The sequence below is a fragment of the Heloderma suspectum genome, chromosome 4 (assembly GCF_057233095.1).
Source record: "Heloderma suspectum isolate Gila_16-S chromosome 4, 16-S_ref, whole genome shotgun sequence".
NCBI classification, from domain to species: domain Eukaryota; kingdom Metazoa; phylum Chordata; class Lepidosauria; order Squamata; family Helodermatidae; genus Heloderma; species Heloderma suspectum.
In genome coordinates, this window is record NC_139461.1 from 225,309,610 (window position 1) to 225,335,149 (window position 25,540).

Here is a 25,540-nt window from a genome sequence, read left to right on the forward strand (position 1 = left end):
TGCATGTTGCAAAACAAAACCTACAGCCCAGTAATTTCTTGACATGTTAGGGATGTAAACACATACTGAGGTGGCAGTCTAATACTGGGCTCATGGTTAAGTTTGGAAATGAATATAACTATTTATTTTATTTATTATTAAATTTATTAATCGCCCATCTGGCTGGTCACCCAGCCACTCTGGGCGATGTACAGCATACAATAAAACAGTTTAAAACAATAAAATTCTATAGTAAAAACATTTTCTAAAATACCCTAACCCACCCCAAATGCCTGCCTGAACAACCACGTTTTTAATGCACGAGGGAAGCTCATTAAAGAGGAGGCATGGCGGAGTTCCCTAGGGAGGGAGTTCCACAGAGTGGGGGCCACCACAGAAAAGGCCTGCTCCCTCGTCCCCACCAGTCTAGCTGTCCTGGCTGATGGGACAGAGAGAAGGCCATCCGAGGCTGATCTTGTTAAGCGGCCTATCTGGTGCTGCTGGAGGCGCTCCTTAAGATAGGCTGGGCCGGAACCATATAGGGTTTTAAAGGTCAAAACCAACACCTTGAATTTGGCCCGGAAAACAACTGGTAACCAGTGCAACTCCTTCAGCACTGGAGTGATGTGATCTCGCCGGCGGCTGCCTTTAATCAGGCGAGCCGCCGCATTCTGTACCAGCTGCAGCTTCCGAACCATCTTCAAGGGTAACCCCATGTAGAGCGCATTACAGTAGTCTAAACGAGAGGAGACCAGGGTATGTACTACCGATGGGAGCAGATGGTCGGGAAGGAAGGGGCGCAGCCGCCGTATCAGATGGAGTTGATACAGCGCTGTTCGGCTCACAGCTGACATCTGAGCTTCCATGGACAGCTGAGAGTCCAAAATGACCCCCAGGCTGCGGACCTGGTCTTTCAAGGGTAGCCATACCCCATTCAACAACAGGTCAACATCCCCCAGCCTCCTCTTGTCTCCCACCAAAAGTACCTCGGTCTTGTCAGGGTTCAGCTTCAGCTTATTCCTCCCCATCCAGCCACTCACCGTCTCCAGACATTTGGACAGGGATTCTACGGCCAACCTTGGTGAAGATTTGAATGAGAGGTAGAGCTGCGTGTCATCCGCATATTGATGACACCGCACCCCAAACCTCCTGATGATAGCCCCCAGCAGCTTCACATAGATATTAAATAGCATTGGGGAGAGGATGGAACCCTGTGGCACCGCACAAGTGAGTGGCCACGGGTCCGAAACCTCCTCTCCCAGTGCTACCCTCTGGTACCTGCCGGAGAGGAAGGACCGGAACTACCGCAATACGGTGTCTCCAATGCCCAACCCCTCCAGGCGGTCCAGGAGGATACTGTGGTCAACGGTATCAAAAGCCGCTGAGAGGTCGAGGAGAACAAGGAAGGAGCATTCACCCCTATCCAGAGCCCTCCTCATATCATCTACCAAGGCGACCAAGGTCGTTTCTGATATAACTATCATTTTGGCTGCCAAGGTTAAATTATTTTGTGATAGAACTTGCCTAAATAGAAGCCTTGCTAAGTATGTTGACTAATCCAGGAGAAGATAATATGCAATTGTTAATTCTCTTAAATGTATTCAGAAATTTGCATTTGCATGCTATGTGAATGGACGTATGGGATGTTGCTTAGATGCTACTCTATCTACTAGCTATAGATTTTGTCCTGTAGTTCATTACAATGACCACTGGGCAATTAATTCCATATGCCAGTTGTGAATATTTAGGGAATATGGAGAATCCCTTGCTACTGCAGTTATTTCAGTCTGCCCAGAAATTCTAGATGGATTACAGTTCATGTAAAGTATGTAAAATTCCAAACTAAAGTTAGCAAAATGAAAAAGAATTCTACATTATGGTATGTTGAGTCATTATCTGGACACAAATCAAACAATACACAAGAAGTGTTAATTGACTTCAGCAAGCAAAAATGGTCAAATAAATGCCCCTTAGATAAGCAGTAGAAAAGTCTTAGAGAGAAATGCATTGTGGCAGGATAAGGTAAAGAAAGAAACTTATATAAAGAAGAGAGGATGAGGTAAGAAAGAAACATTGGTGTGTTGTTTTTTAAATGCACAGCAGACCAGCCTTCCCCAGCCTGGTGCCTTCAGATGTGTTGGACTACAACTCTAAGCATCCCCCACCCAGTCCTGCTGACTGGTGGATACTGGGCATTGCAGTCCAGCAAATCCAGAGGGCACTAGGCTGGGGAAGGCTGACTTAGACAGCCCTTCAAGTAGTTGCTTATAACACAGAAGTATTGGGCTACCGTGGCTGCTGGACTGGCAGTTTGTTCTGGGTTGCTTTTCAAATGTTTGTGTTTCCTGTAGGCATCAAATGTGGCGGAGTGCTTTCAGCACCACATGGCAATGTGTCAAGCCCAAATTTCCCTGGACTCTATCCTTATGATACAGACTGTATGTGGCTCATAGTGGTAACAGAAGGATCCTCTGTTCTGCTCACCTTTCATCACTTTGACCTGGAATACCACGATGACTGTGAATTTGACTACATCAAGATCTACAATGGGGTCTCAGAAGACCGAGGAAATCTCCTTGGCAAATTCTGTGGCACAAGTTTCCCCCCGCCATTTACATCATCTTGGAATGTCATGACTGTAATATTTCACTCAGATAACCATGTCTCCAGCCAAGGATTTTCTGCAGTTTACCAAAAAGGTTAGAATTGTCTTTAACTGGAGTTGCCCCAAAGAGCTGCTGTGTGATACACCAGTGGACCCAATATCACCTTGTAGAATTAGGGACCCTAAGTGGGCTGGGGGATAAGCTTTTACAAGAGTAGGACTCTAGGGAGAAAGTAAGTGACAAGTACAGGTTCTTATCCAAACAGATGAACCAAAGCAACTCACCAAGGAGGTAGGCAAACCTGGGAGTCTACAGACAGGCAGGTGTCATACCACTTAGGCAATCAAAACAAAAAAAGTGAGAGCAAGCAAAGCCAAAGAACAATCAAAATGGGGAAGAAAAGAGAAGTCAAAGCTGAAGTAACAAGCAAACAATGACTGGGAAATGTAGCAGGACTAGGAAGAATACACACACACACTCTGTGTGTGCCGTACTGTACAAACAGAGTCCACGGGCATGAAGAGTAAATTATATAGGAGAAAACATGCCCAGTCATGTAGTGGGACATGGGGGTGGGCTGTGAAGCAAGGCAGGAAACTGGCTGATTTAGTCAGGGGGCACTTGAGCTCAGAAAGTGTGCAGAATTATAGGCACACAGACTACAAGGGGGAGACAGTGGCTGGCAGGGACTCTGCTATGTGAAATAACCTTATGGCTAGGACTTAGCTCAGAGCAGTGAGCTCTGTATGTGCTCAGGTCTTGGAGTCTTCAGGTATAGAAGCAAAGAGGGGTGTGCAACATCAGCCTATGTGACTGGCAGGTAGTCTGAAGTCCCTAGACTGGCCAGGCCTGGCATAAATACTTAGGGGTCTAGCCTTCTGTCTTTGCCTCGTCAACAGAATGGTGCATTCAGGTTGCTGCACTTCCAGTTTCTCCAGCCGAGGCCTTTGGCCTACACCTTCCAAATCTGGACTTGGTGCAGCCGCCCGTCGGCCCAGGTAGGCTGAGAGCAGGGCTGGCCCAAAATGTTTTGCTGCCTGAGGCAAAGAACAAAATGGTGCCCCCTCTCATTCCATGATAGTACTGGCAGTTAAAATTTTCCTCAAGACTGGCAATGGGATAGCATCCTCCATCACACCTGAAGGCAACAGGTTAACTTAACGAGCACAGGGCAGGCTGCTTGGCACATAGCTCTTTCCTCCAATACCTTGCTGCCACCTCCTAGCATCTGTCACCTGAAGCAACCACCTCACTCTGCCTAATAGTAGGGCTGGCCATGGTGAGTGAGTGACTGGGGGCGGGGGATTGTTTCCACCAGTGATTTACTCGGAGCTGGCTGCATATTGAGGTCATTTGGGATGCATGACATTGTGGCCATCTAGCAGCCACCCTGAGCTTATCAGGGAAAAACCGGATTTCCTGAGACTGCCTAAAGTCCGATTCTTTTCCTCAAGTCATGTTCTCCCCAGTATAGTTGCTGTGTGTCCCAACCCCTGCATTGACCTCGGATATGTTAACCCTGCCCAGGGGTGTGCCTTTCATCATCAAGGGGTGTTTCCTCCCATTGTGCTGAATGAGGCTTGCCCTCTTAATGCCCACAGAACTTACAGAGAACCCCCTCAATTGACAAGGGATAGTGCAATATCGAGGCTCTGAGTCTCCTTTGTTTGGTTTATTGCCTTAGGAAGAAACTTCAACCCTTCGTTATAGAGGTCCTGCAGGTAAAAATGGGGGTTGGTTTCCGTCTTTGTGTTTACTGCTCTTTTTCCCACAACAAACCCATTAGTGTCTGCTCAGAAGTAACTCCTAATGTGGTCACTGAGATGTGCCCTCTGAATGCCCGCAGAATTTACGGAGATCCCCCTCAATTGACATGGCACAGTTTGGCTTGGTTTATTGCCCTAAGAAGTAATTACTTCACACTTTCATTATAGAGATCCTGCAGTTAGAAAAGGGGCTGGTTTCCCATCCCTGTGTTCCCACCATCTCTTTCCCAGGACAAGTATATGTGCGTTTACTTGGAAGTAACTCCCATTGTGCTCAATGAGGCTTGCTCCTGAAATGCAGATGCATCTGGTGTTTCAGGGGAAAGGGGAAGGGTGGGGGAAGCCTCTCTTACTGGTTGAGCAGCCCCTGCTAGTCAGATGACATTCACTCCAGGCCCCAGCCCCACCCAGAAGTATGTTCTGTGAAGCGATTTTTACTGTTCCGGAGAACCTGCTCATGGAGCCCTGCTCGCAGCAAAGCCGATTCTGTTTAAAAACTCTGGTACTCCTCCATTAGCTTCTCCGTCCATTGTCGTGGAAACATGGCCTGGAACAAGCACATTCAGTCAGCTTCATGGCTGAGCAGAGAATTGAGCTTAGGGACCCACCTACACCCGGCTTTTACTCCAGGGCATGTGCAAGTTGAGGTCCCTTGTGACAGATGATGCAGTCGCCACTTCACAGCCATCCATGGTTTTCACCCGGAAAATGCAGAGTTCCAAAGAGTCGTTTTGCTGTGATGTTTTTCGTTTGCTACGGGTTTCCCCACGCTTATGAGCCGTCTGTCCCTTCCCCAAACTGACTTCACATTTTGCAGTGGGCGTGTTGTAGGCATACGTAGTGCCTGCATCACTCTGTGACGCCCCTTTACTCCCCCCATCCCTTCGCAGCTGCGCAGTTACAGAGGCACAGAGGGGCATTTTCAGCAACTTAATCACACTTTCGCACATTTTTGCAGCTTCATATCTTCGCAACCGTTGCTTTTGGACTCAGTACTCCGGCCACCATTTCAGAGTGATGGCCAGGCATGTAGTGCTCACGCTTGTGAGTGCAAACCATCACGAGAGTCTCAGGCTGGGGACCTGACAAACTGATGGTGTGGAAATGAAGGAGCACAGAACACCCACTTTTTACCTAAAAAGGGACAGAAAGACACAGCAGAGCCCCTCAAATACAAAACAGCCACTGAAGTGTCGCACCCCACACTCACGGGACTGCACAGCTGCGCATTTCAGTATAATGGCAAAAAAAGGGCTAGGCTAGGCAACTGTTAGGGAAGCGCACAGTACATTGCAAGCGTATCACAAGGCATGCTGATTCGAAGCCGCATTGCTGTGCAGTTGCGACAGGGTGGGGGTCAAAGTGGTGCCATATAGATGGGGCCTAGGTCTCCCCAGTCATGGTCCAATATGCCACACTAGTACTCCATCCCCGCTCTGTACAGCTACTACTTTCTGCAGTAAGACTAGCTTAAGAAGGGCCGTTTAGAATGTAGTTTAAGTTTTGCTTAGCAATCACTTTTTGATTCAGATTTCTTAAGCATTTGGAAGTCCTTGCTAAGCAGTTGACTTGGGTTTGTTTGTTCGTCTTCATATTAAACTGTGATCATGCTCCAGGATGGGCCCATAGAAATGGCATCATGGGGTAAGTTTTATTATGCCTACTCTTAGTGATTTCAAGAAAATGATGCACTCAGATTACAAGTACAAATGTATCTTTTCTTCTCAAGGGTGTTTCTTGAACATTTACCTAGGGATCCCGGAGTAGCATTAGATTCTTTCTGTCTCAGGGGCCAGCATCAGCAGGAAAAGGGTTGCAAGTTTAATTCTGCTCTCTCCTTACAGTTTTATTGCTTCTTCATGAATGCCTTGGCGTAATTGAAAGCAGAAATTGACCCAACAATGGGAACTCAGGCTGTGATCTGCAAACCATTTACGATTTAGTAGTAAACCCTGATGATTTCAGTAGGACTACTCCAGAGTAAGCAATTTGAAGACAGCAGTCTCTGTCAGCTAGCAGAGAGCCTGTGGTTTTTGTTAAAAGAATTTAGCTTTGTAATATGATGGTGACTGACCACCATGTAATGCAACTTTTTTCAGACTTTATGAACTTGAAAATCCTCTTTTAAATGTCTTCAAGGCCTCTCACAATATAGAAACTTCACTGGGTATAGAGGATTGATTCATACATCCCACTCCCACTGATACTTTTTCATCTCTCATCCAGCTCTTACACACTTACACACAGGCACCAGCCACTCGTCTTTACTAGTTCCTATGCACAGATGGCACCCCTTCTCCCTACATCACTTAGGTCTGCCCTATACTGAATCAGACCATTGGTTCATCTAGCCCAGTGTTGTTGACACTGACTGGCAGCAGCTTTCCAAGATTTCAGGCAAGATTCTTACCCAGCCCTACCAGAAGGGGCTGGGGATCGAACCTGGGACCTTGTGCATGCAAAACATGTACTCTGTCACTAAGCTACAGGCCCTTCTCCAGTTTGAAGTGACTAGGCCTGCAAACCTACTTCTCCCCGTTGAATAGCTGTCTCTCTAACCTAATTTTCTGTATTTCTTCAGTGTTTCTTTACCTTGTTTGGGTTCTCTTTTTTGTTATTTGAAGGGATAGAAACTGGAATCTATTTACAATTTTTTTTCTGTCATTTTTCCGGATTGTAAGCTATGTCTGTGTTTATTTTAATACGTTGTACCTTCTTGCTTCCAGATGTTTGTGGGGGTGTGCTCACCGGCCTTTCTGGATCAATAATAAGCCCTGATTACCCAGAGAATTACCCCAACAATGCTGAATGCCATTGGGTCATTCAGGCAACTTCCAGTTCTGTCATCAAACTGATTTTTGTTGACTTCCAGATGGAAAATGATGAGCAGTGCAATTTTGATTATGTGGCCATCTTCGATGGGCCCACTATGGGGGATACTCTTCTCAGTCATTACTGTGGGAATGTGAAGCCCCCAGATATGGTCTCTTCCGCACATGAACTGCTGGTTGTATTCAAATCGGACTTTAACATTGCAGGCAAAGGTTTCAAGGCATATTTCTTTTCAGGTATGGAAAAAGGTTTACATTTACATATGTCCGTACTAATTTCTCACATGCATAAGAGGTTCTGTGGCATGATCCCCATTAACTCAGAAAGTCATCCTGGGGTGGGGAAAGGGTGGATATCCACCATCTTTCCCCCCAAACGTACAATTTTGCATAAATTGGGAAAGAAATGCTGACCTTGCTAAAGTCATTACATGGATGAGTATTGCTTTAATTTGAGTTAGAGCTTTTCTACACAAGGCATTGTGCACTCATGATTCCTCACTCACGGTTGTTTACTGGTTCTTTAGACAACATCATGATCCCACAGTTTCACTTGTTTTTTAAGAGCACTTTCCTGAGGGTGGTTAGAGTGAGGAAAATGAGGTATTATTTCTGAAAGTGAGAGAAAAGGTATTTTCCTACTTATGTAACTGTGATATTCTGCTATAGCAAGTGCCACCTAGAGGTTATGTAGTGGAAAAGCAGGAAAGGGTCTCTGTGTAGAGCTCAGATCCCAATTCTGTGACAAAACCAAAAGGAGATACAGCAATTAACAGCCTCGTGTAGAAAAGCTCTTGGTATTTCATCCTTTGTAACTGTTGTGATTCTTAAACCTTCCATATGTTCCTAATCAGTGAGAGTCACCCAGTGCTAGCTGCAGACAATATTAGATCTGATTCTAATGTTCATTTTTATCTGATAAAGTCATCCATTATTTTTGCATGTTGAATATTTCTTCTGAATGCAACCCATCGTGAGATCTGAGATTTATCATATCCCACAGACCTCTGAAATACATCTCATTTAGACCAAGGAGAGAGCCTTTCCAGTAGCTGCACCCAGGCTTTGTAACTCCACCCCCCGGCCCCCAGGGAAGACCACCTTTAATGGCCTTTTGCCACATTGTAAAGACCTTCCTTTGTAGGAAGACTTTTGCTTAAGTGTTTTAAATTTGTTGGAAGCTGTTTTAATTGTTTATTGAGTGCATTTTGTTTATTGTTTTAACCTCTGCTGCTTTTAAGTCTCTGTAGTTTTAACTGTATTTTGTCATTTTCATTGATTTTGTTACTCACTTTGAAGTCTTTCTGAGAAAAGATGAGATAAAAATGTTCTAAAGAAATGAAATGAAATAACAGGCAGATGAAACATAACACAACTTATATGTACGGCCATACTAGCTGCAGCTGCAACTTTTATATGGAAGATAGTAGGCAGAACATTGTACCTCCCAAATCAGGAACGGTGTAGCAAAAGGTGCCTGCACTAGACTTGTAATCATGCAGTTGTTGCAGTCTGTGGTGCAGATCATGAGGCTTGCTTGTGCATCAGCATGTATCTAATGTCGAATTGTCCTGGGGCGCAGTGTGGATTTCATTGGCACATACCCAATATCAAACTGCCAACAGCTTTGAACTCTGACAGACATAGGCTTATATAGTTGCCACTCAGAATCAACTGCTCATGTGTGGCCAACTTTCTGGTTCCTGATAGTTTTCAACAAAGGCCACCAGTTTCCTACTAGTATTGCAGCCTCACAGCCAAACCTGGGTGGGAGCTAAAATAAAATGGCACTTTCCATTGGGGAGCGGGGAGAGAGAACAGTTTTTAAGAATTTCCTAAGCAGTGCTACAACAAATTAAAGTTAATGTTCTGGCTGCTTAAATTGTATCACATTCCCTTTCTTCTGTAACCAGGTGCATGTCAGGAGGTGTACACGGCCGTCAAAGGAAATTTCTCCAGTCCTCAATATCCCAACTCTTACCCCAATAATATCAAGTGTCACTGGACCATCCAGCTGCCCCTAGGATATCGAATCAAAGTATTTTTCCTCGACTTGGATCTCGAAGGGCGGAACAGCCTGACAGATGGCTGTGATTATGACCATCTGGCTGTGTTTGATGGAGGCACCGAGAAGGCGTCTCTGCTGGGGAAGTGGTGTGGGAGAGAAATGCTGTCTCCTATTATATCCAGTCGAAACAAACTGCTATTGGTCCTTCACACGGATAGGAACACAGCCAACCGAGGTTTCTCAGTAACATACATTGGAGGTAAAGCCCACTGACTGATCTCTTTCACTAAGTTTTACTGCTGCATGGAATTTAAAATATGTATGTTTCAGGACAAGAGAAAAGCAGAACAAGGTTGAAGATAACTATTGTGGAAATGTGAATGTCACAAACTATACTTCATTAAAAAGTGCAAGTGTATGTTGGAGGGTAAGCTACCAACTTCGTTAATGCAGTGGTAAACAAATGATATAACTATGCAAAACAATGGGTGCTGTGATCAGTAATTTTCTGCTTTGTATGCACATGGCCAACAAGCATTCAGTAATAGCTCATGTTTTGTTTCAGGCAAAATATCGGCGCTTTTCCAGCCTTGTATCGTTCACTGTAATGTACTTATATTTCTAAGTTAAAATAAACATGATAAGCTCTAGAAGAGATGAGCTGCACAACAATTAAAATTAGATCACTTCTTTAAGTCATCTCAGGTGCTTCCAAACAGAGGGCTTCTGGCACTACCTATCTGCATTGTGCAGCAATTCCATTTTTTCCCTTAGTGGATTTAAGAGAAAAGACAGATCAAGTGGTGGGAAAACATGGGAGGATACTCTGTAGAATTCTGTGAATGAGGCAGGGTGTTGGCACTATAAAGGCTCATCTGGAAGCTCCTCTAGAGTTAAGTAATCTAGAGCAATTTTCTGCAGTACAGTTCCTCTGTCTTAATGACATATTGGTTTGTATTGTGTAGACTGAATTCTAGTGGGCCCAGTCCAGACATTACACATTTACAAGTGTCAGTTGTGTTTCAAATTTGGTGGATTGCACCCCACAGATTCAAGCAGACTCTGCTTTACAAACAAACTTCCAAGTTTTATTTAAATGAGCTTCTATACAGAGCTCTTCCAGGCTGTGGCCACTTTCTCCTTTGGCCAGAAGCCCTCAACTACTTCCTAGCTTCTTCCAAGAAGGACAACTCCTACAGACCAAATCTAATCGTTCTTTCATATGGTTACATCCCTTTTCTTTTGAGAAAGAAAAAATTAAAATAAAAAATAAGCTTGAATTTCACACATAGTTTTTCAAGTGTGCAGGTCTCTTAAGAACACACCCACTTCGAGTGTGTCTGGGTTCAGTGATGACTTCCTTAGCTGCCATCCTTTATTCCACTCCCCTCTTGACTCAGGGTGTGTCCTTGCTGCAGTCTCTTCTGCAATTGTCTCTCCTGGACTATCCTCTGGCATGTTTCTGCCCTGGTCAGCACATGGCAAGGATTCCCTGCTTGTCTCATCCCACAGGATTCTCTGCTGGTTGTACATCCTTGTCCCTCATTCGAATTCATGGCATCGCCCGATTCTACTGTTGTTTTCCTTAGATGTCTTCTTTTTTTTCTCAATATTCATCCACTGTCCATCTGTACCTTATATGATTGTGGGCTATCGTGTTGAATTACAGTTTCCTTCTGCCAGACTCTGTCCTGTTTTGTTAGGGGTTGGACTCTCACTTTGTCTCCTGGCTCTAGGCCTGAAAGATAATTGGCTGATCAGTTGTAATACAGGGCCTGTCTCTACTGTTGCTGTTTCCTCAGTTCACCAAGGGATGCTCTTATAAACCCTGGCTCTAATAGCCTCCCACTTCTTGGTAAAAGTGCCTTTGTTCTTCAGCTCATTAACCATTGTATTGGACTTCAGTTAAGGCCTTGGGATGGAGGGTTCCAATGATCTAGAAGTGCTAGATATGGGTCTGCCCCTGCCATTTTTGCTTTTCTCAAGGGTTTATTAGCTGTTTTTACTGTGGATTCTCCTTTGCTATTGCTTTGAGAATACCCAGGTAGTGAAGTGGTGTGTTCAAAATCCCAGTCTTTGCTGAATTTCTGGAATTCTGCTGCAACAAACTGGGGCCCGTTATCTGAACACATAGTGTCTGGTATCCCATATTATGCAAAGTATGTTTTTATCTTATGTAAAAGTATTCTAGCAGAGATCTCTGACCAGACGTCTATCTCCCCAAAATTTGAAAAATAATCTACAATGATCTTGTGTTCCTTGACTGCCAAGCTAAACAAACCCACACCTACTTTTGGCCAAGATTTCTCTGGAATGTCATTCTGTGATAGTGTTTCTTTGGGTTGGTGGTCTTCCCAGGAACTGCACACTTCACATTTCCCCATGAAAGTCTTCAGTTGTTCATTCATTCCTGCCCAGTAGACTGCTTCCCAGTAGACTGCTTCCTTGAAGGCATCCTTCAATTCTCATATATGATGAATGCACTTTGTGCATGATTTCTGTCTGAAGAGCTTCTGGAATAAGTGCTCTTTCTTCTCAGAAGATGATGTCATTCTGTACAGAGTTCATCCTGTATCTGGAAGAATAGTGTTATCTCTCATGGTACATGATCTGCTGTTTCTGGCCAACCCTTTAATATCATGAGTTTTAGCCTCTGGAGGATGTTGTCTTCCTCTGCTTGTTGCTGAATCTTTCTCAGTCTTTCCTCAGATATAGATAAGTACTGTACCATATTGATGGTTTCTACTTCAGCTTCTACTGATCCCTCCATGGCAGCTTCTGGTAGGTATGCCCAGCGCAGGGTATCTGCTAACACTAGGTCTCTGCTAGGGCAGTAATTGATTTGTACATCATACTTCTGCAGACACATCATCATGCATTGTAGATGCTTTGGTGCAGTGAGTAAGATTTTTTTCCATATATTTTCCAGAGGTTTATGGTCAGTCTGGACATCTGCTATGTGTCCATATGTATATTGGTGAAATTTCTCCCCCTTTCTCCATTTGATTGGAGAAAGGGCGAGAGAAATAAGTGAGACACTGTGTGCTTTCTTTCACTTTCATAATTAAATGCTGCATTTTCCCTGCTCTAAAAAGACTCGCCGAAAGTGCTGGTTAGACACAGAAATGAAACTGGAGGGTCACAACATCATCTTAAGAACCATGGAAACCCAATACAAAGGTTAGGCCCATAGTAAAATGGCTGCAAAGGAATCCACTAGGCCTCAATAACTGGAAATACAATTGTGGAGCAAGAGGTGGGTGGGAACTAGGGGGAAAGATGGCATATATTAATATTTCAACTAGATTCCCAATGGGGTCAAGGCAGGCATCTGAGGGCAGCTGGGCTGGAGCTATATGGCAAGGTATGTGCATGTTGAGCTGCTGAGTTTGGTTTTACTGCTTCTAGATTTGGGCCAAACCATGGTTGTGTGTCTATGTAGGCCATTAACTTCCATCTAGATAGTGCTGTGCTGCTAGGCCCATGAGCCACCTCTGGAGATGTTGCTGATTATTTGTCATTAACCTCCTGTGATTTCAGAGAAGATGCTTGCTTTGTTTTGTTTCCACTGTTGCAGTTGTCCCCATGAATATCAGCTGCACACGGACAGAGTTTCAGATCCAGATCCCTATGCAGTCATTGGCCCAGCTGGAGCGAAATAAGATATATTTAGGGATCCCATCCTGCTCTGCACAAGTGTTTGGCTTGAACTTTAGGATACATGCAAGGTTTGAAACCTGTGGTACAGAACCGCAGGTAAGTGAAAAGTGGTGGAAAAAACTAGACTTTTATTTATTAATGCTGTGTCCTGATGAAGGGCTGGCTGCCTTGGTGCCACATACAGCAGTGACTGTGGTAGTTATGGGGGCACAATGAATGTCCATTGGTATGTATAGACACAAATGTAGAAAGAATTATTATAATTTAATAGAAATGCAGGACATCTCATCATAGCGTGGAAGACTGTGACCACGTGACCTCTGTGCCTGCCTGTTCAGTCTGCTGTTGTTGATAGGCAACAGTTCTTATGGTTCTTTAACTTTAAAGTGGAATTGGACAGGGTAGCCTTTCAAATAGAGGGCTGTCCTCTATAAAAGAGGACACATGACGACCCAAGGTTGTAGCATTAAACAAATAAGGGAAGAAGCAGAAAAAAATACTAGGAGGACAAAGGATGATATAATATAGGTATTATTTACTAAATCCATTTATATACCATCTTTCTTCCATCATGGAACTCAAGGTGGTGTACATGGGGTTCCTGGGTGATATCCCATCCAGGCACTCACTGACACCCCCTAATCTTGGGATGTATTAAGCAAATGGTCACATGGCTGATGTCTGCCCCTTGCCCCTGCTTCTGTCACACAGATCCCAGGTCATAGTCATTGGGGATACTGGCTCTTCCTGTTTGTTTAAGATAAATATATTATGCTTTGAAATAAGTAGTCTATAAACTGATACCTAAACTGAAGTATGTAATGTAAATGTGGTTTTCTTTTTGTTGCTTGAACTGTATCCCATGTGGTATTCAAGTGTAGATAGAAAGCCCATTGTGACTCAGTTTTCTTTCTAAGGTAGAATCTTATTCCCACATTCTGGCAGATAGCCTGGCATAATGATTTTTCTGGAAGAAGTCATCATGATAATAAGAATGTATACCCACTACTTCAAATGGGGAACTCTAAGCTGTTCACTAAGCAAAATTCTTCCAGATGTTCACCATGTGTTAAAATGTTCTCAGGTTGCACAAAGAAAAACTGAGGGCCAAACTAGACTTAACATTAAATGGCCTTTGCATTTAATGTGCATGTATTTTAAAATGCAAAGAGCAGCCCCTGGGAGGGGCTGATGATTATTGGGATCACAGCAGGCAGGGAGTGGGGATTTAACCCTTTCCTCCCCTGCTGAGGTCCTGATGGAAATCATTCCTTTGAAGCTTTTGTTTGCGTTGGAAGAAAATCTCCCATTGGTCCTAACAGCAGATTCCAGGGTAGGGTACTTCCATCAGAGAAGTGGCAAGAGGGAGAAAGCTAACACTTCTCTAGCACCACTGCCCCAATCCAGTTTGACACCCCTGCCTCCTGCAGCTGCTTTTAAGTTAAAAACAACAACAACAACTTCAGAAGATCTGATTATAGAATAAGACATCATACCCTAAGTTCTACATTCTTAAAAGTGTCCACTGATTCTGGATGCCTTCACTGTCTGATTGTCAAGAAAATTTTATTTTAGATCTGTAACATCTGTTGAGTCAGTGATGTATAAAGAGCAAGGATCACATAAAAACTTGGATTAAATAACTTGTCTATGACCACACAGTGGCAGAGAACAAAGAAAGAGAAAATAGAAGATTTCCATTCCTAGGTAGTACATCTAATTATTACGCCACTGGCTTGATAGTCAAAGGTATGGACCATCTACATCGCTCATTAAAATCCTCCTGGAAAAAAAAAAAAGGATATGTATTGCTGGGGAATGCCAGAAAATTCATGAATTATTCAGAATATTTTCATATATATATATATATATATATATATATATATATATACACTTTTCAAAACCATAGCAACTGAATCAAGGCTTCCTCCAGTCACAGTGTTTACCAGTCATGATGAATCTGACTTCAGATTTAAGATCAGCCTTTATTTTGCCATTTTGTGATTCCATGAGATATGAAAGAAATTTATCTAGAACAATTGCCTAATAACCATGTGTATTAGTCACTTTATGTCTTAAAATGGATGTCACAGGTCAGATGTACAGTGGAAAGACGGGATGTTAATATAATGAGCAATCCAATTTTGCTTTTTCTAGTTTCATGGAGTTTGAGAAGTACTTTTCCTGGCACCAGATCTGTTAGCTTCTTTTGTGCACTTTCCCTTTTGAAAACGAAAGCTCAACAAGCATTTTAATGCATGCTCTGATAAAGGCATACATTGGTTGACTGATGTACTTTGATTGGGAAGGGTATGGCATACCTTTAGAATGAAAAGGATTATTCGCCAGCTGTGAGTAGCTCATAATCAGGCAAATCATATTGATTTTCTTACTGTCTGGTCTGCATCCATAGCATATGCAAGTCAGATAGAATCTTCTGTATCTTTACCACTGAAATATAAAACAATGCGCATGTACTGAATGTCACAGCATGAACGCACGTACCTTACTCCGCCTTATTAAAAGCTTGTTCTAGTTTGATGTTAGTACAATTTGTAACTAACCTCCTTAGGAACATAGGAAACTGGCTTATACTGAGTCAGACCATTGGTACATCTAGGCCAGTATTGTTGACACTGACTGGCAGCAGCTCTCCAGGGTTTCAGGCAGGATTTTTCCAGTCCTACCTGGAGATGCTGGGGGTTGAACCTGGAACCTTCTGCATGCAAAGCATGTGTTCTGCCACTGAGCTTTGGCCCCATCCTTATCTTGCTGTGAAGTTTTGCAGTGTACAAATACTGCACCATTGATGACCCAAAACTTTATCTGTAAACTTGCTAAGCTATGTTGCCTTCTGTCTTTTTTTCTCATAGCCCGCACAATATGAGATCCACCAAACCAAACAATTCATCAGCCATGTATGGTGGCCCACAGAGGGCTCAATAAGCCTCCAGTTTTGCTGCTTGCCTGGCACTGCAAAAACACAGAGCTGTCAAGCACGTGGCAGCCATAATATATTGCTTGTGGGCCATGTTCAGCTTGGTTGATCACAGGTTGGGCAGGCTGCCTGGATCCTATTGCCTTGTATGACATTAGGTAATTTATTTTATATACGAAGTTAACAAAAATATTCAAGATAAAATTAATACCTGACAGAGTCTTACACAATACAGCCTCACTTCTTTGGAAGATTTATTATTGGTGTAGAAAAGGAAGTAGTTCATAGGTTACTTCTCCTTTTGTCTTTTAGAAAAGAAATAACACATCTGTGGTTGTCAGCATCCTGTATATTGACTTTTCGGATGGAAATCAGGAGGACATTCACCAGTATGAAGTGCAGTGTGAGCCTAAAAGGAAAGAGGCCTCTGTGAATCTTCTCTCTGGCTCCGATCCCTACAGGCTGAGCCAGTATGCTGAGAACCTAGTAGAGTCCCAACAGGAGGATGTAGAGGTAGCAGAAGTATATGAGAGCAAGGGCCAGGACACCAGCGACATTGTCTTCATCAGCATCTGTATTCTTGCTGGTGTTCTTATGGTAATTGCTATTGTTGGGTTAGTCTTGCTGTAAGATACTCACTTTTGGACATCAGTCACTAGAAACTGAAGCGTCTAGGCCTGCACTCCCATCTATTTGGGATGTATTTCTATTCCATCTATTTCCCATCTTCCTTACCACCTACTCAAGACACACATGAGGGGCAGCTTGCTCTGGAGTCAAGATTTGATGGCCATTTAGATTAGCAGCTCACCACAGCACTATAACGGCTAACCTTGTCCCCTGCCATCATGGATATGAATAGAAGTTGCTCAAAATTATACTCTTAGCATAGGTGCTTCCAGATAGACTGTTCCTAGTGCTACCAATCAAAAGATAAGGAGCATTTCTGCACCAGGCTAAAATCCTGCAACTTTACTGGAGCTTTCTGCTTCCATTTTAAATACAGGATCACGACGGGCTCCCTTTACACGTGCTTCCCTTCCTCCTTATCTGTGTGTTCTATATGTTTCCTTATAGAGCCACTAGATGTCACTGTGGTCTAGCTGCTCTTATTGCGGGATTTCCTCTTTTCAGGAGGAAACTCAATGCACTGTAATTTGATAGCTTATTTTCTCCAGTCTTTTTAAAAAATGGCATAAAGGTCATTTAGCGTGAGCGACACCCTGGAGGTTGATACCATCATGAGAAGGACCTGCAAACTTCCGTGAGTAACCGATCTCAATAGCAGGATAAAAGACCTGTGTGGAGAAACCCATCGTGCAGCTATTCCATCTTTTCCTCCTTAACTGGTTTTTGTGGAAAGAAGAAAGACAAAAGCAGCAGTGTGAAAGCACATGAAGATTACAAGTGGAAGACAGTGTCATCAGGACATGCATTCCACAAACAAGGCAGGGCAATTACATGATAACAACCTCATCTGGAAGCAACTTAAGTGCCTTTCCCAGTACCCCTTGTTATATTTCTTTCCATTTCATGTGAATTTGCTCCTTTCTGGCCCAGTACTAATTTTTGTATATGTATACACTTGTCCCTCTTGGGACTCTTTTTAATATCATGCTGAATTTGCACACTTACTACTCTGCACTGCATTCCTGTCCTTATACACACCAATAACTGTGTTGCTCTGTGTACTATAGAAATGAAAAAGGCAAATTTAATATTAGGAATTATTAGGAAAGGGTTTGAAAATAAAACAGTAAGTAATATATAATGCCATTATATCAATCTCTGATGTGTCCACATTTAGAGTACTGCATATAGTTATCTCACCCCATCTCTAAAAGATTATAGTAGAATTAAAAAGGATACAGAAAGGAGCAACTAAAATTAATAGGGAGGTTGGAGTATCTTCCCTATGAAGAAAGGCTTTAGAAGATGGAGCATTTTAAACATTTCTTAAGGAGTAGTGTGATACTTGAACTGCTCTTTAACCCTCCTGATTGTGTGACGAAACCAGTGATTAAGGAACATTAACGACTGACTAATCCACATTAAGTGATCTTGAGTATGTACTTCCTGTCCCATTTGAGAAGGAATCATACTGCTTATGGAGTACTGAGGAGAGAAAAGAAAAAAAAATCTGCAAGAGACATTGCAACGGACAGCCTATAATCCAGAGGGATGTTCTTGTGCCCATTAGGATCAGAGGGTTGGTGTGTTCATATGCTTGCTGGAAGCCATACAGTTTTTTCCATACTACATATTGCACTCTAGACTTCGAAGTCAACTTCTGACATGATGAAAATCTTCAGAGCCCTCGTTAATTAATGATCTAGCCTTTTTTATGAAGTTACTTCCTCACAATCTACTGTTGTTTCCATTCAAAAACATAAAGCAAATTTATATAGTCCTGGGACAAATCTGATGTCTCAGGACTATTTAAATCTCAGTAGTATATAAGTGCAAACTACCAGGAATCTGACCTAAACCCTATTGAAAGAGATATGTGCTGATTAAGCATGTAGATGCCTTTCTAGGATCTTAGCATACCTACATCTAAAACTGGGTAATCCTTCTAATTTTATTATTTTGTCCTGGTAGTGACTTTACCTTGTATGGATACTACCAAGATCAGACATCATAGCATCAAAAAATGAGCTTCGGGGAGACATCTTTGTCTGATTGTTCAATTATCAATTTACAATTATCTGTTTACATATGATAATCAAATATTTAAATAATCCCTTCTTAATTCATGAGAATTTCATGATCTACTGCTTAAATGGTATCCATTCTATAGCGCCTACTTGAGCAAGTCAGTTTCACTAAACGACCTAGAGAGTGATTGCAAGGCCTCTCCTCCAACACAACCATTTTTGTTCAAGTGCACACATAAGTCATGCCCATTAGGAAAATTGAGGTATCAGAAGGACTTGTACCAGCCTACACATGGTCTTTATTGCGCATATAATTCTTTGCAGCCTTCATGGTCTCTGATGCATGGTATCTTGGACCTACCCAAGAAAGCCAATAACCACTGTACAAATGGTGGGGGCCCTGCTATGGCATAATTACCTATGATAATTGTGGGCAGGACTCCCATTCTGCTCACTGAAAATTATGTACTGTAGAACATTTCAGGAATAGGGCAGAACAAGTTGGATGGGAGCATGTCAGCATGGCTGGATTTATAAAAATGCCTATATGTGTGAATGGTAGCACAGAAAAGAGCATTGCCTATGAGTCAAAACTGTCTGACAACCCAGTGTAATTCATTATCCTTTAATCTAGCTGTACCAAGACGGCTAACTCGGATGAAACAATATTCCTGTCTATTTGCTTGTAGAGAAAATCTTCAGTATATTATTTTTACGTTACAGAGGATAAGACCTGTGGGTCTATGTGAGGTTTCATGAATAACAGACTTTCTCTTGATCCCCCAGGAGCTATAAAGCCATCTCAGGGCCCTTCTGGACATTCCCAAAAGTTTATTTTCCTACTATGATATAGACACATCTCAAAATAAACCTTGTATCAAAATATAGTTCTGGTCTCCAGGACAGAAGATACTTCCTTAGGCAACTAGCTTTTTAAGGAAAAATTACCCTTGAATGCAGCATCTAAAGAGGATGAAATCTCCAATAATACTTTCAGAATACTGACATATTGCTTGTTTCAACTATATTATTGGTAGTAGAATCTCAAGGTCTCCTCCAACACAACCATTTTTGTTCAAGCACACACATAAGTCATGCCCATAATGAAAATCAAGATATTGTACCAGTCTGCACATGAATCCGACTGACACTGAGAAGCCAAGCTGCTTCTAGGATTTTTGATGTGCTCATGAATATATGCTACAGTTTTCACAATGGGAGTGACCTCAGCTGCACTCCTGTGAACTAAATCTGCAATAGCCAAACTGTTTCACAATGGCTGGGAATGGAGTAGGCATTTGCATTAAATCCACTGGTTTTCCTTGTTTTTTCTTTAATTATGCTCAGACTCTTCTATCCTTAGAATTTCTGTCCATTTTCCTTGAGAATGTGGGGGGTGGAGAAAGCACTTTTTATCCTCCAACTCATTTCATGACCCTCCAGTTTGCTTCCTGTTCTACCCCATCTCAATCACTTTTTACAAAGGGTTGGATCCAGAATTGTTGTTCCACCAGCAGAAGGATACTGCTGGTGAAACAACACTTCCATGTCCTGTCCTTGCTGCAGCCCCCTGTGCACACTGAAAATCTGCTCCAGAGGGTTGGAGGAGCCTCTGGAGGAGATTTGGAGGAACGCAGGGGGCTGCAGGGAGGAAGAGAGAACAGAGATGCCCCATTCCAACAGCAGTATCCTTCCCCTGGCAGAACAATTTTTCTGATCCAAGCTAAAGTTTCTAATGATACAGAGTATACGCCAGACCTTCTAATAGGCACAAGTGAAGACTGCAAATGTATGTACATGTAACTGAATAAACACCACTGGACTCAGTGGGACTTACTTCTGGGTAGATGTGGATGGGATAGGGCTGCAAGCTAACATGAGAAAGCACCCAGAGAAAATTGCTTTCACTTCTCCTAGCCAAGTCAAGTGTTTTATGGTCCGAAGAGTGGCAGCTTCCAATCGTGTCCTACAGAACCTTTGCATTCCTTGGAAGCATATCAGGAGTTCCTCAGTGAGAAGATCAGCAATGGCAGACAATTTTCTTGAAAAAACATTATACAACACCTTCAATTTTCTACTACAATACACAGCCACAAGAGTGTGATCTAGGGTACATCTTAATTTCTCACAGGACCCCAATGAGGCCCAATAGGCCTAGCCACGTGAACTGAGTGCAACCCAGAAGATGTTCTAGGGCTTCCACAACTGATGCACAGGGGTTCTGTGGCAGAGAAGTCAATGAAACCTATATTTAGGTTTCCTAAATACATATGGTCTGAAAACAAATGAAATATTGAAGGAAAACAGCACTAAAGAGGAGAAGCCAGCTGGTATAATATTTGCTGTTGGAAACGGTGAAATAATGCCACAAAGATACCAAAATGTGGAACAAACTTTACATAATCTAACGTAGTGCAACTGTTACTACAATCAAAGAAACAGAAAAATATTAGTAACATACACCATTGCAGCCCTTGTTGGTGTTTCTGGACTCAAATGGAACTGCTTTTCAACTCTAATTTCCAGTGCAAAATATTTAGGTCCTAAATATTTTGCATCAGAAATTAGAGTAGAAAACCTTCCCTGCTCCCCCACCCTTGCTCTTCTTATATTTTACTAGTAATTTCTAGTATTATAGTATTTTACTAGTAATTTCTAGTACTATATTTTAACCAAACTCATAGCACCATAAAAAATATTTAGGGTCTTCATTGTACAGATGCCGAGGGAGAACAATGCCACCCAGTGCCCACAGAGAAAAATGGCGGCCTCCAGCTTTTACCATTCAGTGTAAATCTCTATGATTTTGCTTATCTGGCATTGTTTTCCTCCATGTACTTAGTCATGGAACTCCTTGGTTCCCCCTGTTATTACAGCAGAAGGTGCTGAATTTAATCTTACAAATTTGTTAGAGAAACCATATCCCCAAAAGTTCTCGTTTAGCAAATCGAGGCAAGTATTGGATGTTTGGAAGTTTACTATGTATGCCCCTTTGTAAGTTTTTAAGAATTCTGTATACCAGAAAAGAGATCCAGCCTAGCAAAGAAGACTGTTTAAACAAGTATGGGTAGCTCTTACAAGGCACTGTAATATAGCACAGACTCTGTGTAGGGTCGATGTATCTATATTTGCTGTTGTACAGATAAAAGGAACAGATTAAAAAAACACACACACACAATCTGAGCTTTACTTCTCTTAATGTAAGGCTTTGTTATCAAGGCTTTGATTGAGTCAATGTTTGTCGGAGCAACACATTGGTAAATGAAAGATTTATGAGTGAAATATTTGCCAACTATGTTAAGCTCAGTTAAGGAAACATTCAATGTGTGTGTGTGTGTGTGTGTGTGTCCGTCCATGCATAGGGAAGAAGGCCAACACCCGCCCTTAAACACGCACAAAAATCCTTTATGTTAGTTAATTGCTATGTATATAACTGTCAGCTTGAGATACTAACAAGGGCTGACAATAGAGACAACTTAAGATATATAATTAACCTTCTGTGGGTGCAAATAAACAGCCACATTAGACTGTGTTGATCAATACTTACAAGCTATATAATTGCATTGACACATGCATACAGTCCAATTTCACACATATTTTGGGGGGTAGACAAAAAGTACATTATTCAGGGTCATGTAATCCGTTCACACATCTTGTTTGGCTATGTCAGAAGATGCAACATATTGAACATGAAATATACACAGCATCTATCGCCCAGTCCTACGGAGACGACCATGATGATAGCCCTATTTAAATCCGCACTTCGTCATGCATTCTGCCCAGCTTTAACAGACTGCTGGTTTGGTTGTTCATTGTAGCCTACTGAAGAATTTAATGATGGCATAATGCAGGAGAAAAGTCTGCCTTGGCCCCAGCTAATACTTCATACAGACATACATATGTACATATAAATATATGTCACTGCTTTTGTGTGTGGCTTTGTGAATCATAACCGTAGTATTCCAAAAGCTCCAACATCATAGGAAATCAACACACGACAAAATACAACACGGATAAACACTTCAAGAAGTGTGCTACCGCAGACATACATGTCTATCCTGAGCCTCAGTCTGCAAGAGAGGCAGGGTAATGCAGTGGGTAGATTAGGACTGGGGAGGCCCAGGAACAAATACCTACTCAGCCATGAAGCTCACTGAATGACCTTTGGCTAGTCACTGTCTATCAGCCTCCCAGGTTTCTTGTGAGGATAAAATGGAAGGAGAAAAGTGGTTTATAAATGTAATAAAACAAAAAAGATGCTGAGCAACCACTGCTCTTGGGAACTCAGAGAGGGAGGATGGATGCTGCTGACTCACACAGAAAACACATCAGTGAGGCTGAACCCCAGGACTGGCAACTTTCGTTGTTAGAACTCCTGTACCTCTGATTTTTGTGTAGGCAAGGGGATTTCAGCAGGTGCAGCTTGTCATGTCACTATTCCGGGAGTGTGAAAAAACTGAACCCGTGGAAATTTCATCTACACAACTGTTAAAGGTAGAGCAGCCTTATTTTGAAAAACTGACCATCCTTACAATAATGCAAGCCTTCTCCAACCTGGGGCCCTCCAGAGTGTGGGACTACAACTCCCATAATTGCCCAGCCAGCATAGTTGCCCAGGAGGTTATAGCAGTGGTACTCCATCACATCTGGAGGGCACCAGCTTGGGGAAGGGTGCACTAATGCAAGGGTGGGGAACTGGTGGCCCTTCAGATGTTGTTGAACTCTAATTCCCATCAGCCCTTACAGCTTGGCCAATGGTCAGGGATGGTGGGAGTGGTTGTCCAACAACAAATGGAAGGGCACAGGTTTGCCAGCCCTGCACTAATGGAAGATTCTTTATTGCTGAGGTACAGTTCTGGTACTCTGAGGATTGACAGTTGAAGTGTTTTTAGGCTTACTCTTTCTCTGACAGCTTGCTTCCACCTTAGGGCCCTTTAGTGCTGCCAAGTTATTCCTTTTCCTCAATCAGCTTCAAGTTAAATTAAAATGGTGGTACTCGTGGCACTTAACGTGGCACGATATTTCCCATAAAATCTGCCAATGCCTATTGCTGTGGGCAAGTTCCACAATACATTCACTCTGAATTAAGTCTCAATCAACAAAGGTCCTGCTTCTTCCTTCAACTATCCCTTTAATTGTAGCTTCCTCCTAGCCCCTTTTATTTAATGCAGCTAATTAGTTGTTTACTATTCAACTTCCTGATACCACAGTTTTTTAATTTTATTTTTTATTAGCACAATTTTGCAATTTTTATTATAATAATAATAATAATAATGCAATTATTCTGACTGCAAAGAGGAAACCAGTAATTAAAGCCAACCTCTCCCCAAGGCAGTTTTGAGAACTGACTAATTGAAGGCCACTTCTCTGTGGTAAGAAGGAAGCTACTAACTGAAAGGATAGTAGCCCTGAAAAGCTTCAATACACTTTGCTAGCCTACACTGGACAGAGGTGATGCAACTGAATTTCTGAGGCAAAAAAAAGAAAAGAGTCCACTAATCAGATTTGAGAGGGGCAGGGGTGGGAGACCTCCACAAAAAAACTAGAATGAAATAAGTTGGTAGTAATATTGGAATATACTGTAGTCCATACTCTGGTACCTGGTCTTGAGATATAGGCCTCCCTTGAAGTGAAGTAAAAAAAAAAAAAGTCTGGAGATTAAGCACAAGAGTTTTCCCAAACAGAAGAGCTTCCAATGTGCGTGTGCTATTTTGCACTGGTTTTGTCTTTGAAAGTTCTCACCCAAGCAGTTTTTAGAAAGTCATAAGAAAGTTCCAAAAATATTCTATGAAAGGTGATTGTGCACACTTCCCCTCAGGGCGGGCTCCTGGCTTAAGAATTCAGTATCAGACCAGCTTACTAGAATGAGGCCCCAAGCTGTATTTTAGACCCAAAAGCTTACATCAGGCATAGAAACCTGAATCCCCCTTATCATGAGCAGGAGCTGTTTTTCATTATACCAGGAGCAGCCTGGCTAAAGAATGCCTCTGACCCTGTGCAGAGTATTTCAAATGTGTAACTATTAAGGTTACATAGTACAAGAACTAAATTGCCAGTTATCTGAACGCATACATGGTGTTTTAAAATACACAAATATCAACTCATTGGCATGGTCATTGTCAGTTTAATCTAACAAGATCTCTTCTCATCTGTACATAATTATGACCTGCATTTTCCCACTGGGCAGCTCCTCCAATGTCAACAGAGCAATTTACACGATGTGAGGATCTGTTCCTGTCCATCTCTGACCTCCTAGCCAGGTACTCTGACCACAGACAGCATGATTAATGTAATTTTAAACAAGAGCAACATTTCAGGATGGGAGGAGGCCATGTAAGTCTGTCCCCCTTTCTGCTGAGTGTTTGCATCCTGTCATGTTTCCTCCTTGTAAGTGCTTGTCAGGCTTGCTCTTGTCTATGTTCTCAGCTGCGTCTGCGATTACTGGCTAATGGTGGTCCGTCCTGCTCACTCATTCACTGTCTCCTGTGTAAAGAAAAGTCTCTTTGCACTCCCCTTCACTCCTGGTCATTTGTTGGCCTCAATTCTTGCTCTGAAGCATTTGAGCCTCTCATTTCCGCCAGTAGGGTTTGGAATCCATTTCCCCCCCCCCCCGCCTTCAACATTCCGCATGCCCCAGTCATGTCCTTTTTGTTAAAAAGCTCTCCCTCCCACCCCTGCTCCGTTAATGAATATAGGCCTCATATTCTTAACCCCAGAGGAGCCTTATCAACCTCTTCTCCCTTCACCGAAATGCCACTGTAATATTGTCAGGCTAATCGACAGTAATTCACCTCACCACCCTTACTTAGGAGGCTAATAGCAGAAATGTCATTCTGCATTTATAAAGGGCCTCCCATCCAGAAGACCTTCAAAGAGCCTTGCAGCTACTTGTACAAGCTAGTACAAGTGCTTATGTATGTCAAAGTGTCTGCGCACACTGTGAGGCCCCTGTTGGAGTGGTGCAACAGAGAGGCTTTGCAACATTCGAAACAAGTTAAGGTGGGGTAAGAAAGCAAGTGGACAGTCGGCTTCTGCGTTTTCTGTTGTTTGTTTTCTTTTGCCAGAAATTAGTGTAGCCACTTTTGTATGATCTGA

At 42.6% G+C, this 25,540-nt stretch overlaps 1 protein-coding gene across 1 annotated transcript in view; it reads left to right on the forward strand.

Moving 5' to 3' along the window:
- The window catches only part of CDCP2 (CUB domain containing protein 2), a 53,081-nt gene extending 28,049 nt beyond the window's left edge, over positions 1 to 25,032 (forward strand). Inside the window, exons 2-6 of the mRNA XM_084852432.1 lie at positions 2,331 to 2,678; positions 7,078 to 7,419; positions 9,096 to 9,449; positions 12,768 to 12,946; positions 16,101 to 25,032. Coding sequence (XP_084708558.1) covers positions 2,331 to 2,678; positions 7,078 to 7,419; positions 9,096 to 9,449; positions 12,768 to 12,946; positions 16,101 to 16,418 — 1,541 coding nt within the window. The 3' untranslated portion in view covers positions 16,419 to 25,032. The remainder of the gene's footprint in view (positions 1 to 2,330; positions 2,679 to 7,077; positions 7,420 to 9,095; positions 9,450 to 12,767; positions 12,947 to 16,100) is intronic.
- The last annotated feature ends 508 nt before the right edge of the window (positions 25,033 to 25,540 follow it).